The following is a 17,609-nucleotide window of genomic DNA, read 5'->3' on the forward strand; positions in this document are numbered from 1 at the left end:
CCGGGCCCGGGCCCTGCCCCAGCTGGGCACAACCGCCCTCTGCGCACAGGTGCTGTCCCCCTCTTCGGCATCTTGCTGGCAATTGAAAAGGGATCTCAGTAATTATATGTATAAATGGGATTAAGGTAATTAAAAATTTCTGTTTTACCGGAACACCCGCCTTTTCTGAGGAACAGGAGTAGGGCTACCCCCCGTGCGTCAGTGGAATAAAAACATTCTGGTACCACTGAAAGGAACAGCAAAGCACAAAAGAAACCCCTTCTGGGAGTCTGTTACAAGAAAGTTCTGTTTACAGCAATAGAGCAATTAACAAAGCTTAACCCTTTTCTAGTTAGTTGTTTGTTAGCACCTTATCCCACAAAATCTCCATGCCTACAGCCACAGGTTTTCATGTTCAGTACAAACCACTGGAGTGCATCAGACCCGTGACATCAGGGAAACGTACAGGAAAGCGCTGTACTCCTGTGCTTTCTCTACCCTTCATGGTGTTCCTCCAAAGCAATGCTGCACAAAACAAAAACTTAATGATGACAAAAGGATCTTAGAAACTGGGCTGTTGCAGATCTGAAAGAGTGTTATGATCATGGAAAAACAACTCCCCAACTGATTGCATGCTTGATGGCTCTGGGGGACTAAATAAGATCCCACTTGTGTCCATGTTTCGAGCTCCGGAAAGGAAACATTAGGCAGCTAAGATCACAGAGTCATTCATTCCCGTTTCAGGTTCACTGCAATCTGTTAAAGTGCCAAAGGTGAAATAAAGAATTAGAGAGTTAAGTATATTAATTCCATATGGAATATTTATGATTTCATCAGCAGAGGTATCAGCAATAGCGTGGCCAGCAGAGACAGGAAAGGGATCTCACCCCTGTCCTCGGCACTGGTGAGGCCGCCCCTCAATTCCTGTGTTCAGTTTTGGGCCCCTCACTACAAAAAGGACATTGAATGACTCGAGCGTGTCCAGAGAAGGGCAACGGAGCTGGTGCAGGGTCTGGAGCACAGGTCGTACGGGGAGCGGCTGAGGGAACTGGGGGTGTTTAGTCTGGAGAAGAGGAGGCTGAGGGGAGACCTCATCGCCCTCTACAGCTCCCTGAAAGGAGGGTGCAGAGAGCTGGGGATGAGCCTCTTTAACCAAGTAACAAGCGATAGGATAAGAGATGGCCTCAAGTTGCACCAGGGAAGGTTTAGACTAGATATTAGGAAGCATTTCTTTCCAGAAGGGGTTGTTGGGTGTTGGAATGGGCTGCCCAGGGAGGTGGTGGAGTCCCCATCCCTGGAGATGCTTAAGAGTTGGGTTGACATAGCGCTGAGGGATCTGGTGTAGTTGGGAATTGTCAGTGTTAGGTTTAAGGTTGGACTGGATGATTTTCAAGTTCTTTTCTAACCTTGATGATTCTGTGAAGGTACATAGGTCATGGTAACTGGCTTTTTTTTTATACTTCCACCACATAATAATGGTTTTATCAAAATTATTTTCTTTGGGGAGGAAAAATCAGTGTCAGGACTAGAAATAATTTAGTTTTGGTCATTGTTCAGTGCTACACAATTTCTATACTTTGTTTTAAAAGGGCAATAAGGAGCAAAGAAGCAGTGCTGCCTACAGCAACTTGTGGATGTTAGCTTCTGCAGGGGGCTGGGAATCGAGATTCATGTTTTTATCTACAGCCCAGAAGAAACAAGAGGACATTCTACCAGTTGGGCCTTGAGTGACTGACAAGTTTAAAAAGATAACTGTCTCATTAAAAAAACCTCCCTTACATTTGCCTTTCACACCTTTCCAATTGTCTCATGAGGCAACTCCTGCTTTGTTGGCTAAGCAAAATGGTTTATGGCTTACAATTTCCACTGTTAAGTACTCGCTGTTCACTGTAACAGTTTTTTTCAAATCATACCTCAAAATGTATCTGTAATATACTTCTAAACTATCATCATACATAATTAACACTTGATAAAGAAAGGTCTACATAAAACTGTCATTGTATTTATCTGTTCATATCCATTTAATACAGTAAATAAAGAATGCTGTGAAACATGACTACGGTCACAGATACCATTAAAACATCTGTAAAATGGAGTGAATAGCAATGTTTCTTGAGTGCAACCACCAAAACAAGATCTGGGCCTGAAGGCTGTTCAAGGGGACAGCTTTTAGGATGACTTGCTAGTTTTGTAACTTTTGCCTTTTTTTTTTTTTTTTTTTTTTTTTTTTATCCCTGTGCCTACAGTGTAGTTGATGACAAAGAGATTACGTTAACTTGAAACTAGCTTTGAATGAGTTTTACTTCTGTGAGATGCAAATTAATCTCTTCCTTCTGGTATCTATGTGTTCTGCCAGTGTGAAATGGCACTTCAAGGAAAGTTATTTATGCATGCACAGCATCAGGGTTCTTGTCTTCATATTACACATACATGACCGGCCTCAGTTCCAGTAAAAGGGTTAGGAAAACCAAGCAGATTATTACAGATTTGAGACTTACATTTCAAGTCATATTCTCATGGACATTTTTTTAAAGAGGAAACTATTTACTAAAATAAAACCAGACGGAATTCTAGGGAAGTGTGAAACTGAGGGGGAGTAAGAGGGACCCTGGGCACAGTGTTGCCAAAGTGGCAAAGGGTCTGACTCATAAATCTCGGGGCATTCATTTCAAACTTTTGCTGAGGAAACCCCTTTAAGGTAGGACAGGAGGACACAGATATCCTCTGAATTAAAAACTTTTTCCCTGGGCAAAACATCAAGCACTGGAAGAGCACCTAACTCCAGACCTGTCTCATCAATTGCATTGCCAGAGGCACAAAACTGCAACAGCAGAAATCTCTATCCTCACCACAGGGAGGAACATGACTGAAGGGACCATGCATCGTATTTCAAATACATTCAGAAGGGGAAGGCACACAGTCTAATTACAGGGTATCATCTTCAGGGGCCAGCTACAGGAGTTCAATGACAAAATGAATCAGGACCCCTATTTCATAGGATGATGTTCTCATCACTTAAGGAAACAAATATGCTTAGGTGTAACTACAGTCATGATTACAGGGAAGCCAGAGCCCTTTTGCCCATCCTCTGTCTTGTTTCCTTTATCATAGTTCTTTCAAGAACAGGTACCTTTTTAGAGTTGGAGGGTAAGGGAAAGAGGGCAGAAAAAAACCTTATGACAAAACTCAAAAGTCCCCATCAATACAAGAATACCAAACCCACAGCAGATAGTTTGAAGTTCTCTACCTAAAGCAGTTCTATGCTGTTCTCCTTAAGTAAGCCGGATTTCCTCCTTCCACTTCCAGCATTCCCCTGGAACAAAACTTTCCAATATATCTTACTTGAAAACCAACAGCTAGAAACAGCTAGTTTTTCTTTTAACTATTGCGTACTACAGTTCAAAATAAAAACGATAATGGAATGGAATAAGATTACATGATAAATCTTCCAAAAACCAAAAACTGAGATTTCTCTCACACCTGGTGATAAGAAGCTTCCAGGCAATGCCATTAGTAACAGCCTGAATCTTCCCAGGTCACAAGAACGTAAACCAAACTCCTATGTTTTCATGAATAGGGGAGCATATAAAGTTTTTTCGCTCCTTCTGGACACGGTAACAGCACTGTAGTCATTCAATGTAAAGACAAACTTCTTCACCAGGGAAAACTATGTTCCCTCCCAGTGCACAAAACAAAAATCTCTTTAAAGTATAGAACAGCTCATCACAGAATGTTAGTTCTACCAGTACAAATACACTAATCCTTCTGCTCTAGTAAGGGAAGAGTGAGATGAGACCTATCGCTGCCTCACATAGAACATAGACAAAAAACACTCTATCTTTTATAGAGTGGTGGATCACGCCCATAAGATTTTGTAAATAAACTGCTGGAAGGAGTGACACCACATGGGAAAAGACCTGGACTCAAATTACACAGATAAATTATTACTCAAGGAATGAGAACTGCTGAGACTAGGCAGAGGATCGTAAATTACACTCTTATTACAGAGTTGCCAGGCTGTCTAAATTGCACTGGAGCATTAAGTCAGTAGAGTGGAGACCTGAGTCGTGATTATAGGGAGGTCGTGTCATCCACAGTCATTTTTTCCTCCCTGAGACTTTTTACTGTTTCTCCTTTTTGCTTAAAATTTCTTGTATGCTTTTTTCTGGCTTGTAAATGTTTTTTGGACACATTGTAAGCATAAATTATTACAAAAATAATTATCACATTTAGGACCTTAACACAGAATGACATATAAGATCGCTCGATAGGCACAAAAGTCTCAGAAAACTATCACAGCTAAGCAGTAAGGTATTATTCAGGTTGGGATTGCACACACAAACATGGCTTGCACTGGTCAGGAAATCAGTGCACAGAATATGGTTCAGAGCCTATCTCCCAAAATGGTTCACATGAAGAAAGTGGCCCAAGAGGGAGAGGCTGCAGCTTGACATTTAAATTGACCCCCATGTGGTAACACAGGGCAACTCACTAGGAATTCACTTAGAACAACATCTATGGAAAAGACTGTTGTTTGAATACATTAATTAAGTCACAAATTTAATGTTGTTTGTTCTAGTTATGGAAGCAGCATACTAGTTTTTACTTTCATATCCTTAGTACAATTTTAGCAGCCCCTTAGGCCTTTGTGCGGCAGGTACCAACACCAGCGCAGCTTTTCAGCGAAGAGCCTTCTTTACAACCCCAGGAGAGCATAGGGTCCCAAAGAGAATAGTCCTGCTAATTTCTAGGTCCCCATCACATCTTTTCTGACAGAGAAAATCAAATTTATATTCCACATCCCTCAAGGTGCTGGCACTCAAGACATTGCAGGAACAGCCAGCTGAAACAACAGGAATGGTTTGTATAGGGTGATGTGAATGCCGTAAGCATATTTTGAATCTTTGCCAAGAGTTTATTTGGCTGCCCAGTTGTGAATACCTGTGTCTCAGGACAAGCAGTCGCAGGACTGTTCCCACACTCGAGAGGCGCGGTGGGAGCATCTGGGGACAGGGCAGAGATTCCCCTTTTGGCACCACTGTGCAGGGAAATCAGCCTAAGCTGCTACTGGAGCCACAGCTCCAGGCAGAAATACACAAGCAATGCACCGCAAAAATATGGGCAGAGATCTCCTGTTTAGGGTTTCCTAATTCTGGAGCCATTCCAGGCTCTGCTCTTGCTCAAGGCTGGACAATCTGTCATCAGAATGCAGCAGCATGATGGAAAAGTTCAGCTGTTGCCTCTTCCCTTGATACACCCCCTGCATTGGGCAGAGCTTTGCCACTTTCAGGCTCCGGCTCCTTTTGCACCAGTCTGCCACAGAGAGTTCCAGTCTTTAGCTTGGCACCTGTAGTATTAAAAAAAAGCTTAGAAACTCTCTATTTACTTAAGTGGTATTCCTCACTCGGGCACTCTTAATGACCTACACTATACCTCTTATGGCTTAAAATGTGAGAACATGTAAACTTTATGTCATCAGCGTGCGATAGGAAGCAATGACTGTTCAGAACACAGCACAGTGCAACCCTTATGGTCAAGGTCCTTAGTGAAACCTCTGAATAAGTACTCATTGCTAGTAACTGAGAATTAGTAATAGCTACGCACAGCTCAACACACTTCACCCAAATACACAGAAGAGACCACGGAATCAAGGTGAAAGAGTGGAACAGAAATAAAGAAATACTTTACAGTCCAAAAACTGCAGACAGCAATAACAAATGACTCCTCAAACAAGCATAAACACTGGTTGTACCAGAGGAAACCAGGCACACCTAGAAACAGAGCTTGTTTTTGTTTGGTTTTGTTGTCATTTTACATTAGTCATTACGAACAAACACCAGAGATGAGCACAAACTCTGAGTCACAACCATATTCATTCTAAAAATCGTGACATCCCGTTTTATGCAAATATTCAGGGACCTGAGCATCCACTCCAACCCCATTCCCTTCCCAGGAAATTATACTCCATTCACCTGTTCTGCAGAGCACATTAGTGCAAGGGTTGTGTGGTAATATTTGTTGTTCGGGTTAACAGTTCTCCCTCCCTCTGACAGCATGTTCTCTGCCCCATTATTGTTTTAGGCTAAAGAAGAAAGGCTACCAGTAGCATGGCAATTGTTGGAGAGAAGCCTGGCTTCTAAGCCATTTTACATTTGATTCATGTAAACTTTACCAGTTAAAGCTGAAGGACATTCCTAGAAGTCTTAACTCTTGCTTCCGTAAATCCTGCAATTCTGCCTAGGCCTTTTCTGCAACATACACAGTTTCTACGAGACTTTGGTTAATTCCAGTTGTTCTTTGAGGCAAGTCCTAAACTCTGAAGTAAGGAGCTGAAAGATTCTTCCTTCTACCTTAGAAAACTGTCACTGAGGAAGGAAAATAGTTCACAAGTTTTGTTTTTTAAACTTCGCCAAAAAACTATACAACACACACTTATTTAAAGACCCAGTTATTGCTGTCAACAAAGTTCACTGTAACAATAAATTGGGCTGAAAAAAAGTAGAAAAGACAAAAAGGCTGGTCATACCCACCTTTATGTAAATCAGTTCATGCAACACTAGTTGCAATACCTTGCATATTACTAGGCACCCATATCAGGTATCATCCTAGCAGGTAGTGTGAGAAGACAGATGAACACCATCAAAATTTAAACGTACTGAAAAACTGAAAGCCTTAGAAAGCAAATTAAGGGAGGACATCAGTATATTAAAGACAGAAGGGTATAAAGCAGTTTTCTATCTCCTGTTCTCCCCAGCACAGAAAGTTACAGTGTTCGGCAACTTTGAGACAGAATTTAAAACTATTCTTTTCTTCATAGGTGATTAGACTTCAAAACTTTTCATTAGAACAAATTATTCAATCTAAGGTCAACAATAATCGGTTATTCTTATTAGCAAAAATGCTGACAGGGTTTCACATGTCAAGCTGATCTCCACATATGTAAGGTAGACACACAACTCAGAGTAGGACAGCCTGCACACTAGGGATTTATCATATTTCACTCTGGACCGTCCGATACCAGTCACTCAAAGGAAACTGGATGCTGGAGCAGGTGGCTGGGCAATGCTGCTGAGGATGTAGCTGCAGTTTGACAGTGATGGAGCAGCTGACAGACCCCTCAAGTGCTACTTTTCTCAACCGCTGTTCCTCCTGCAGAACCAATCCATCCGCACTGCTGGAGATGCCAGAGTCATGGTTGCAGAGGCACTTTCCACTCTTTTTTCCAGGAAGTTAAAACTTCCAAACCACATTTGGATTTCATGCTTGCTCTCCAAGAACAAAATAACTTTTGTGTAAATGAAGTATTTCTGATAATTAAAAATAATAGTTTGGATGGGGGAAAAGGGGAAGCTTGAAAACTCAAATGGATTTTTATTTTGAATAAACATATAAGGCACCTAGAATTATAGCCATATCACAATAAATTGCTAAACTTGAACATCTGGATAGACAATCAAAGCACCAGTCTTTCAGAAGCTATGCACATGCTCAACAAGCTGGATGAAGCCACCCAGCATGGATACCAGTGGTTCCAGTTCTACTTTTACTCCTGGTTTCTCCTAAGCTCTACTTGGGATAATGAAGGTAGCATATTCAGCCTCCAAAGACACAAAGAAAAGCAGAAAGAATTCCTTAGCTACAGATAACTGCTACACATTTTATTTTTTATTTGCTTCAGTATTAGGTCACCAGGTAATTTTTAGTAACATTTTGTACTCGTAAAAACAGATTTACAGCCTGTAGAACTTTCTGAAAGCATCTGTACAGAATTTTTTAACAAAAGACAGTATTTTCTTAAATGTGATTTTTTTCCCCCCTCAATGGTGTTCTAATATTAAAATATTTTGTTAATTTTTAAAATATATTTTCCATTTATATGAGTAACATTTCCTGTGGCTAGCACATTACCAGCATAGCTAATTATCATCTACTCTTCTTCATGCTTGAGGACTCCTGTACCAGTAAAAACTTCACTCAAGAATCCCATAAAGCCTCAGTGTCTCAAAAGAGAAGACTTTCTACTGACATTGATAAAGACAAGAAAAGAAATACTCTACTACCTGCTAGCCAAACAGTACTTCCTTCCAAAACTCCTGACCTTTTTAAAACTGTCACTTTTCCTTTAATGTTAACGTGATTAAGGGTGTAACTGGAGATCTGTATTTGCTGATGCCTCTAGGGTGGTGTTCTCTTAACATCTGAAAAATCAAATACAGCCTATGTATATAGCTTTAAGAAAATATAAACCAGAAAGTCACAGACAAGTGCAAAAAAACCAAGATTAAAAACTCATTCTCCTTTTCTAAATCTTTTCTTTATAAAGAGGTTCTGAAATATTTCCAGAAGTTCTGCAATCTCCTCTATCTTCTGCAGAAGGGCACAACTGCTAAATCTTGTGCAGTTATCTGTAGCTCCATCACTTTTGCTAAGGACCTTCAAAGGAAAATAAGAGGAAATTCTGTGAAGTATTTGGTATTTTCTAGTTAATAAAATTGTAAAGGAAAATACATCAATGGACGTGCAAGCAGAAGTCAGTAAGAATTCAGGATTGGATAATAAATTGAGGAAACACCTGTAATGTGGTTATTTGAATTTTCATTGCTCTTGTAGTTATCTCTTCTACACAGCACTAACTATGTCAGAATCCTCTTGCTACGCTCAAACAAATATGATGCCTTTGGATTTTCGATGAAAATGCATCATCAATAGCTTGTGAAGGAAAAAAAAAATGTTCAAGAGAGACTTCAAATCCCAGTTATTTGCAATACTTGTAACCACTCTTTGTAGGTTCCTGCATTTGAATAGAACATAACGTCAGTTTAAGTAAAGGCATGCAAGGCTGCTAGAAATGTGCTTTTAAACTCCAGGAACTGACAGGTAAAGAAGTTACATCAATAAATCATTACAGTCTGCTCACTCCCCCTTTAAATTCCCAACAATTGTACCCAAAAAACTATTATGCTAAATCTCAGTATTATCTGGGTCCAAGAGACATTGCTATTACATTCTTCTAGCCAGAACTTAACCTTTGTGATTCTGAGTGATTATATTCTGTCCCTTATGAAAATCTGAGAAGCAATTAGTGTATGTAGATGTTCCTTCACCCCTTTTTTAAACAAACTACCAAAAAGAATTATATAAAAATTTAATATGTATTAAAATCTGAAGAACTGCTTTTAAACAAAAAGTCACTAAAGCAATTTTTAACATAGTAACTGACACATGTCTGGGGTATTCCAGAAATTCATCACCAGTTAGAGCCTCAGACCTCCAAGCCCAGTATTATCGTAACTGGCTGCTAAACTTTTGCAGGGTTACATCCTGGCCACAATCAGAATACAGGACTGACACAAACTATATTCTAAATTGAAATCAAAATGAGATCTTTCAAGGCTAATGCGTGCATTAATACTTCTAACTCCAGAAATCAGTGACTGAGCTTGTAATTATTCCCTTGTAAACCCACTTCTGTCCCATACCTTGAAAATTTTGCATAAAATTCTTACAATGTATTTGGCATGAAAAAATATAAGACTCCATATTTGAAGTTACCAAACAGCTCTTGACTTGCTGGATTACTAGCAATTGATTTTGGCTTTTTAAAAACAACAGTAATGATAAACCCATCTTTTCAGTATCTGACAAAATGTAGAGAAAACCAAAGTCAAACAAAATCACTTGTATCTGGTCATCTTTTCTCCATTGTCATGAAGCTCTACATCAAGATTAATGAACAGGCTTATTTCTAATAAACTTAACAAAAATACAGAATCAAGCTTAGTAATAATTCTCTGGGAGCTGCATCGTGTCCTACCATTCTAAGGGCCTCCTGGACTGTAATTTCTCCAGCAGGAACTCCCATGCTACTTAGTTGGTAAAAGAGGTATGAGATGTTGCTTTCAGAACTAAGACATGGAAAGGGACACCCACTGTCAGTATATAAAATGCTGATATTTTGAACTGATCCCCCGAAGACTTACTTAGCTGGGACAGGGAAACATCTTCTCCAGAAAAATCTTAAATTTCTAATGAAACAGGCATGATTTATATTATGCAGTATTAAAGGTGCTTTGGGATTCCTAAAATGGCTAGAGATCATCTTTGGATAGTTCACCACTTTATTTAAACAGATATGAAAGCATGCCTTATCTCTCCTCTCAAGATCTTATTCAGTAGGCAAAAAGCTTCTTGAGCGTCACGGTTCATCCCTTGGTAGGGATTAACCTTTTGCTGTGTATCTTCTGGTACAGTGATATGTGATCCAAACCATCGTAAGTAAAACTGTCTTTTAGATACTTTTAACATACCTTCAGATATTCTATTGTTCAAAACACTAAAATTGATACCCTAAGTTCTGAGATGTTTCAAATTCAAGATACTTCTCCAAGACTGTCTTTTTAAAATTTAAACCAAAGATCAGTCAGAAAGGAGATATGCTCTATAATAAGTAAAAAAAAAAACCTAGATTCTCTGTGCTGTGTAATAATTTTACTGAACAAATAGCTCGCAATGTACTTCTCATAATTTTTATATACAAAAACCATAGAAGAATAAAGCTTTAAGTAATGGTTTTACAGAATATGTTGCAATTAATCATGGCATAGTATGTTCCCAGATATTCAACACCAAGCTCACAAGTCAGAAGCATCGATCATAGGGCATATAAATTTGTAACATGCCCTTTTCATCTTTGCAATTACAAATTATTTTTAAGGTGTCCCACTCTTCAGCAGCACTTAGCTTTCACCCAATCAAATTAATCTACAAACAAGTACTGAAATCCTGGAGGTCTGATTTAGGGACAACATTCAGCATTGCCTCAGACATTTATTACATGATAAATTAACTTCCTAAATTGAAAGTTTCTTAAGTAATCTTTGGGTAACTTAAACACATCAGGTTAAGGACAACACACAAATATAACTTATAAGGTATCTTCTCCAAACAATGAGTTTGTGCTAACATGCGGAGTAACACCACTTGCAGAATTTAACTAGTGTAGCTTTTGAAGCATTTGGTAAACCATAGCTAGCACATTTTTTCTTGACTATTTGAATCAGGGGCTATGGCAGTTAAAATGCAATGTTAGCATTTTCAAGGCTACTTTAAAATAAAATGTAATCATACTAATCATCACTTACTATTTTGTACTTAATTATTTCATTGTAGTCACATTTCATCAAACCAAAAAAATAAACAAAGTTCAGAATACTAAGTATCAGTGATTGTGCTTCATTAATTATTTCTAATGTGCATCTAAAAAAACCAAACCCCTCCCAACTTAACAACCAAATTTAAAAATCTGGAATATATCTATCAAAAAGCCCAAACCATCGAGTTACCAAAACATTAGCAAGATCAAGGTTTCGGGAAGATACAACAGTGTGATTACATTTTGAATTTTGACATTTTAAAGCCTTTGCTTCCATTGATATAGTTGTTACCCTCCCCCCTTTATTTCTTTAAACCACAGCAGAAATCAAATCATGAAGTGTGAGTGACACATGCTTGTTCTAAATGGCAGACGACACAAATGACAGAAACCTGGACCAAGACTACAGCAGTTTACAAAATGTAAAACAAGGTTAACAGATATGCCTTCTTTAGGATAATACATAAGAAGGGTTTAGGAACTTCAATAGCTCATTTCAGACTATGCAGTGTTTTCCCTTCCCTTTCAAAGGTCTCTGAAATAAAGTGGTAAACATGTTCTCAATATTCAGTTCATAAGAGTTTAGTTGCAAAAACATACTTCCATAAATATAAAACCACATAATAAAGCAAAATATTTTTAATTAGTAAGCCAATCATAAATAAATTCACCTAAAATTAACAGAAGTAGCAGCTGTGTTCCTTCTACATGGCTACCTTTTTTTAGCATGTTTTAATAATCAACTTCATTGTCTAGCCTGGGACAAAACAGTTCATCATTGAGCACTCAATAATTCTGCACACTGAGCTAAGTCTTCTTTTTTTAGTTACATTTTTTACATTTCCTTTACAAATTAATACTTATGTACATTATATAGTTTATTTCTACAATTGATGTACTTTACTGAAACTCTACAACTTTCACAGGGAATCCGCTGAAGTCTTTAGTAAATATTAATCATTCCTTTTAAAAAGAAATTCATATAAACAACCAACATATATCACTGCCCTTTGACATCTGTTAAGAATTTGAATCTGGAAGGGCTAATAAATGTAAGAAAAAAGACTTTTAACTAATTGTACATTTCGTTAAGAAATATCATCCCACATAGCTACATAAATTCATCAGCTTGCAATAAACAGAGCACCATACTGCTGCACAACTGGAAACGTGTATAAACCAATTTAAAGTTTACTAGTGAAACAGCTTCATCACTCCTAGAACTTTTAGATGGAAGTAAATCTGCAAAATTCTTTTGAAAATGTATACTTCTTCAGCCGTAAAGCTTCCAAAACAGTGCTGGTTACTGTATATTGTGAAGAACAAACATCTGCTTTCGAAACTTCCCACATGCTTCTCTTGGCCTATGCTTCTATCTGGTCAGAATTTTTCTTCTATTCCTTGTTCACTTACAAATCTGCTGCTGAATATTAAGTAAGAATTCATAATATGAGAAAGCTGCTTCTGTCCGATCCTCAATTAAATGCTGAAAAAAATCTGTTTTGGCAGGATTCTCATCTCTGAAAGAAGATAGAAAGGTATTTTAGTCCAAACATTGAGAAAAAAATCTCCTGTAAATTCAAGCAGAAGCACAAGTTCTAATGAACTGCTGCTTGACCTTTGGAGTCTAGATTCAGTCCAAAGATACTCCAATTGCCAATAATCCAAAGTTTAGAAAAAACAAGTTTGTAATATGTTATCAAAAACCAACATCTTTTTAAGAAGTAAAATATGGTAGAAAAGTGGGTGACATAGCATTTAAAGTATCTTGTAGAAACACAAAAAAGTAAACATAAAAGGGTTTGGTTTAGAAGTTAACAAATATGCTGGTGGCAATGAATTCTGTAAGGCTTAAATTAAATGCTAATAAAGATTACAATAATGGAAAATTTATCTATTACATGTAATCTCAATCTCCTCCTCAGTTTTTCTTATCTGGCAACAGAACAGAGAAAGTAAACATGTCAAAGTCCTTAGTATTTAAAATTACTTCCCCAATAAAAATTTCCTGGGGCACAGTCCTCTGTCCTGCTACAGTACAGCATGCAGTAAACCTCTGCTATTTGCTATGGTCTCTGATATTTACTATGGTCTCTCAGCACTCCTTACAATTCAAGCAGCAGCCACAATGCCAACAGTTGAAAAGCTACAGTCCTATGTTTAAACATTATTTATCTGAGTAAGAATGTCATCACACTCTAAAGTGTGATCTCCCATCCAGTTCAGTAATGAACCTTATTTGATTTTTTTATATATGTATTGAAATTATAAAAGCTATACCACAAATTAACCCGGTTAGACCCATTGATCATAAGGATATCCACTGCTTTAGTATGTTCTTAACAATATAAAAATATGTAATTATTTCCTAACAATAAAAATATTAGCAACTGAATCTGCACTAGATACAAAGATGACCTTTGTTTCTAAGCGGTTTTAGATAAAAGCACTATAGCAACTAGAAGAGGATGTTATTCCATTTCTTCCACGCCAGATATTCCCACTTTTCATCAGTGTCTATTAGAAACTGTAATTATAAGTTGCCAGTAATTATTCAGTACCTAACAGAATTACTTACTTTATTACTTGAAGAACTGGACTTAAAGGTCTACTGTCTCTAAGCCAAGATATGAAAGATCGTGTCCTTTCTGAAGAAAGTGCATCTACCTCAGGAAGCTGCGTCTGGTTGAAGGTAATTGAAAGAAGTCATCATCTTTTATTATCAAAACTATTTAAAAAAAATAATCTTGATAGTCATGACCCAAGCCACAACTTCTATTGAGAAATTAACAACTATGGGTTACACATACACATTTTTCACCTTAAAGTACAAAAGTTCAGTAATATCTGGTCTGTAGGAAGAAGTAATCTTTAACTTAAATTGCCTTCTAAGTGCAAAAGATTTTACAAAGGAAGCTCATTTTAAAGTCATCTTTTCAAAATGCTGCTTTAGCAGTTTCCTTGCCTTTATTTTCCCCTGTCAATCAGGATTCTACATGTTGCATTTTGCATCACTGAAAAGATGAACAAAACATGAAGAACTGAAATCTGAACTGTAAGCAAATTTCAATGCAGAGATTATACTAGACTGTTTGGTTGAGGAATGAGCTAAAAAAAATACAATTAAAAACCAGTCATTCACCAAGCTAAATATACCAACTCTTAGCTCAATATAACCTTTTGCGACAATTAATATGACATAAAAAAATTGATTATAAAGTAGTTTCACTGCTATCTTTGTAAATAGATGGAGGACAACTTACAAGCAAACATAACTTTTGTTAATGTTAGTTTTCTCTTTCATTTGCTTTATAATAGATGCTATATAACCCGTGAAAAAGTTATCTTCCTTCTTTTATCCATGTTCTTCCTGAAAACTCTGTCAACTAATACTTACCACCAGCTGATCAGAGGGGAAAGTTTTAAATTGCTAATACAAACAAAATACAAAACTCTGAGCAAGGAGTCCAATTTTATAGTAGTCTTAAAGCTCATCACTCTTAACCTGTTCTTATATTATAATTACTACTTGTCACTTTTCCTCCTTATAATATGCAAGCTTTGTAAGCAGAAAATATCTTTATGGAATCCTAGAATGCTTTTGTTGGAAGGGACCTTAAAGACCATCTGGTTCCAAGCCCCCTGCCATGGGCAGGGACACCTTCCACTAGACCAGGTTGCTCAAAGCCCCGTCCAACCTGGCCTTGAACACTGCCAGGGAGGGGGCAGCCACAGCTTCTCTGGGAAACCTGTGCCAGTGCCTCACCACTCCCACAGTGAAGAATTTCTTCCTTATGTCTAATCTAAATCTTTTGCTTAAAACCATTACCCCTCATCCTATCCCTACACTCCCTGAGGCAGAGTCCCTCCCCATCTTTCCTGCAACCCCCTTGAATTACTAGAAGGCCACTATAAGGTCTCCCTGGAGCCTTCTCATCTCCAGGTTGAACAACCCCAACTCTCTCAGCCTGTCCTCACAGGAGACATGCTCCAGCCCCCCAGTCACCTCCATAGCCTTCTTCTGGACTTGCTCCAACAGGTCTCCATGTCCTTCCTATGTGTTTCTACAATGACCACAATGTTTCTACATTTGTGGTACTATCTGAATATAACCATTTGATTCTGAACTTCTCTAGGAGTGTCTTAAAAGGGTCCAGCCTTACCCGCCATTTGTAATGTTCTGGAATCATTTCCTACAGAAGTGAAGTCTTCTTTTTAAAGCTCCTCTGTTTCATGCACGAGACTATAGTTACACATTATAATATAACCCCCCTCCAACCAAAACACACCTCCAAGGGTCTTTGATGTTCTAATAGCTAAAAGTCTTTCTTTTTAACACTGACCCAAGGCTTGGAAGCTGAGCAAAACTCACATCTTACCCTTTACTTAGAAGCCTATCATGTCATACTGTACACTTGGTATCTCATGCTAGGTTCAGAGAACACCATGCTTCTGAAAACCATGATATCAATAAAGTCATTCCAATCTTAACAATTAACACATCTAAATAGATTTTTTTGTATTCATTCTATGAAATTCCACTCTATTCTTGTGAGCCCATTTATTTCCATAAAAATAATGAAAACAATAATGCCATAGAACAATTTTTTGGCATTCCATGTATGCCAAAACTTAAATTTTTTCTTTTTTTCTTTGAAAGCATTTGACAACTTCTATCTGTCTCCTATGAAGCTGGCAAGAAGTTAAAAGGCACCCCATAAAAACCCCCTAATTCATACTTACATAATTAAGAACCTAAAGTGCAGAAGAAATAATTTAAATATATATTCCAAATATAAGCACTATATAGCACAGCTCATTAAAAACGCCTACCATTTTCTGTGGTACTGATGCATAGTTTGGGTAACCAAGGACATCTTTTATGAAGTTGTTATCACAGTTTTTTCCAATCCAAATGTAAAAAATCTGTAAGATGTCAGAATCAGTTTTAGTAAAGGCCTTGCATACATTTTAGAGAGACAAGTGGTGATGTAACTGGAATACCACCAGAGTAATACCTTTCATGCAAATGAATCACTTGAGAGCTCCAGTTGCAATTCATAAATGTAACTGTATTCATTATTTGCACATTTACTTTTTACATGGGAGGCATTTGCACTGATTAAATGTTAAAAAAAAAAAAGATATAGGTAGAATGCAAATACTGAACAAGTGAGGATGCAGGACACACCTATGTTGGAACAGTTAATGCAGTTACTTCCCATGTCACCACCTAAAATGAAAAACCTCAAATTTTATAAAGTCACATCACTGTCAGTTACTGCACAGTGATTTCCAATCTAAACAAGCCACAATAAAGCATCAATCACGAAACCACATATAGTCATTATTTCAGACATCTGGAGACAAAAGCTAATTGGACATTCACGCTCAGCCCCTGAACTCATACAAGGTTTAAAGTACTTTCTAGACTGCCATTAGAGAAGCATAATGTTTCATCACATAGTTCAAGTAGCTTGCTTTATCCAATTAAGTGTGTTTTAGTGTAATTTCTATGAATACCCTAAACTGTATCTATAGATTTTGTTCACTCCCCACAATTCCGTCAGTCTTGCAACTCTTAAGTCACACAAGCTACAAAGCACAAAACCACCTATATTAGTAATTCAGAAGGTTCCTACATCAATAAGAGGTGCTTTTGTTAGAGAGATTATAGTACATACAATTTAATAACCATTAAGAGAAATTTTGGAAAATGGAAATTCATCATGTTCAGAAAAAAAGCAAACTTGATGTGAACTCTCGATATATTCTGATTAGTCTAGCATGAACAAAATTAACCTCTGAAGCCTTGATATGCAAACTCAAAGATATTCCTCTGATCAAAATATGAAAATCTTTCACCGGATTACTGCCAGATTACCTGGAATGATGATTCACTACACCGTTCAGAGCTGACTGCTTTTAAAAATGCAGCATGCATTGGTTTTGTTTGTTTTGTTTTATTTTAAAAAAAGGAATGTGTGCAACTGGTAACTTACTGAACCACAATCCATAAGAAAAGCTCCTTCTCTTGTCAACTTCTCCGCAGACAACTTCTGAAGAGGTGGCTGAGGAACAACTCTGTCATTTACATGTATTGTACTCTGTAAGAAAAAACAATAGTCAATAACACTACAGTGTAAGCAAATCCTATTTTTTACCTTAAGCAGGTAAAAACCAGGACAAAACACTGTTAATCTCTAGAGATGTTAAGCCTAAAATGATTATGTATATCAAATAATTCTAGAATGTTACTTAACATAAAGAATAATTTATTACCTAAAAAAGAATAATGCAAGTTCATTTGTGTATGTAACCTTTCTCATGCTATAGATGCCAAACTTTCAGAAGGATTCTAGTGTTTACACTTAAATTTTCTACAAACAACCTCCATGGATTTTTTTCATTGCATTCAACTTCACTAGAAATGTTGTAACTTCCTATAACTTACTTACTGTTTTACTGCATTAAAGTA

The 17,609-nt window shown here is 37.4% G+C and overlaps 1 protein-coding gene across 2 annotated transcripts in view; it reads right to left on the reverse strand.

Annotated features, from left to right (window-relative positions):
- Positions 1-11,833: 11,833 nt before the first annotated feature.
- Positions 11,834-17,609, reverse strand: part of SEC24B (SEC24 homolog B, COPII coat complex component) — a 40,409-nt gene continuing 34,633 nt past the window's right edge. Inside the window, exons 20-23 of one of the 2 annotated variants that reach the window (XM_026847661.1) lie at positions 17,134-17,238; positions 15,965-16,057; positions 13,710-13,813; positions 11,834-12,651 (exon numbers count right to left, since the gene is read on the reverse strand). In XM_026847661.1, the coding sequence (XP_026703462.1) occupies positions 12,537-12,651; positions 13,710-13,813; positions 15,965-16,057; positions 17,134-17,238 (417 nt within the window). In that variant the 3' untranslated portion in view covers positions 11,834-12,536. The remainder of the gene's footprint in view (positions 12,652-13,709; positions 13,814-15,964; positions 16,058-17,133; positions 17,239-17,609) is intronic. The other variant, XM_026847662.1, reaches the window with a different exon arrangement.

The sequence above is a fragment of the Athene cunicularia genome (assembly GCF_003259725.1).
Source record: "Athene cunicularia isolate RWA chromosome 4 unlocalized genomic scaffold, athCun1 chr4_part2, whole genome shotgun sequence".
Lineage (NCBI taxonomy): Eukaryota > Metazoa > Chordata > Aves > Strigiformes > Strigidae > Athene > Athene cunicularia.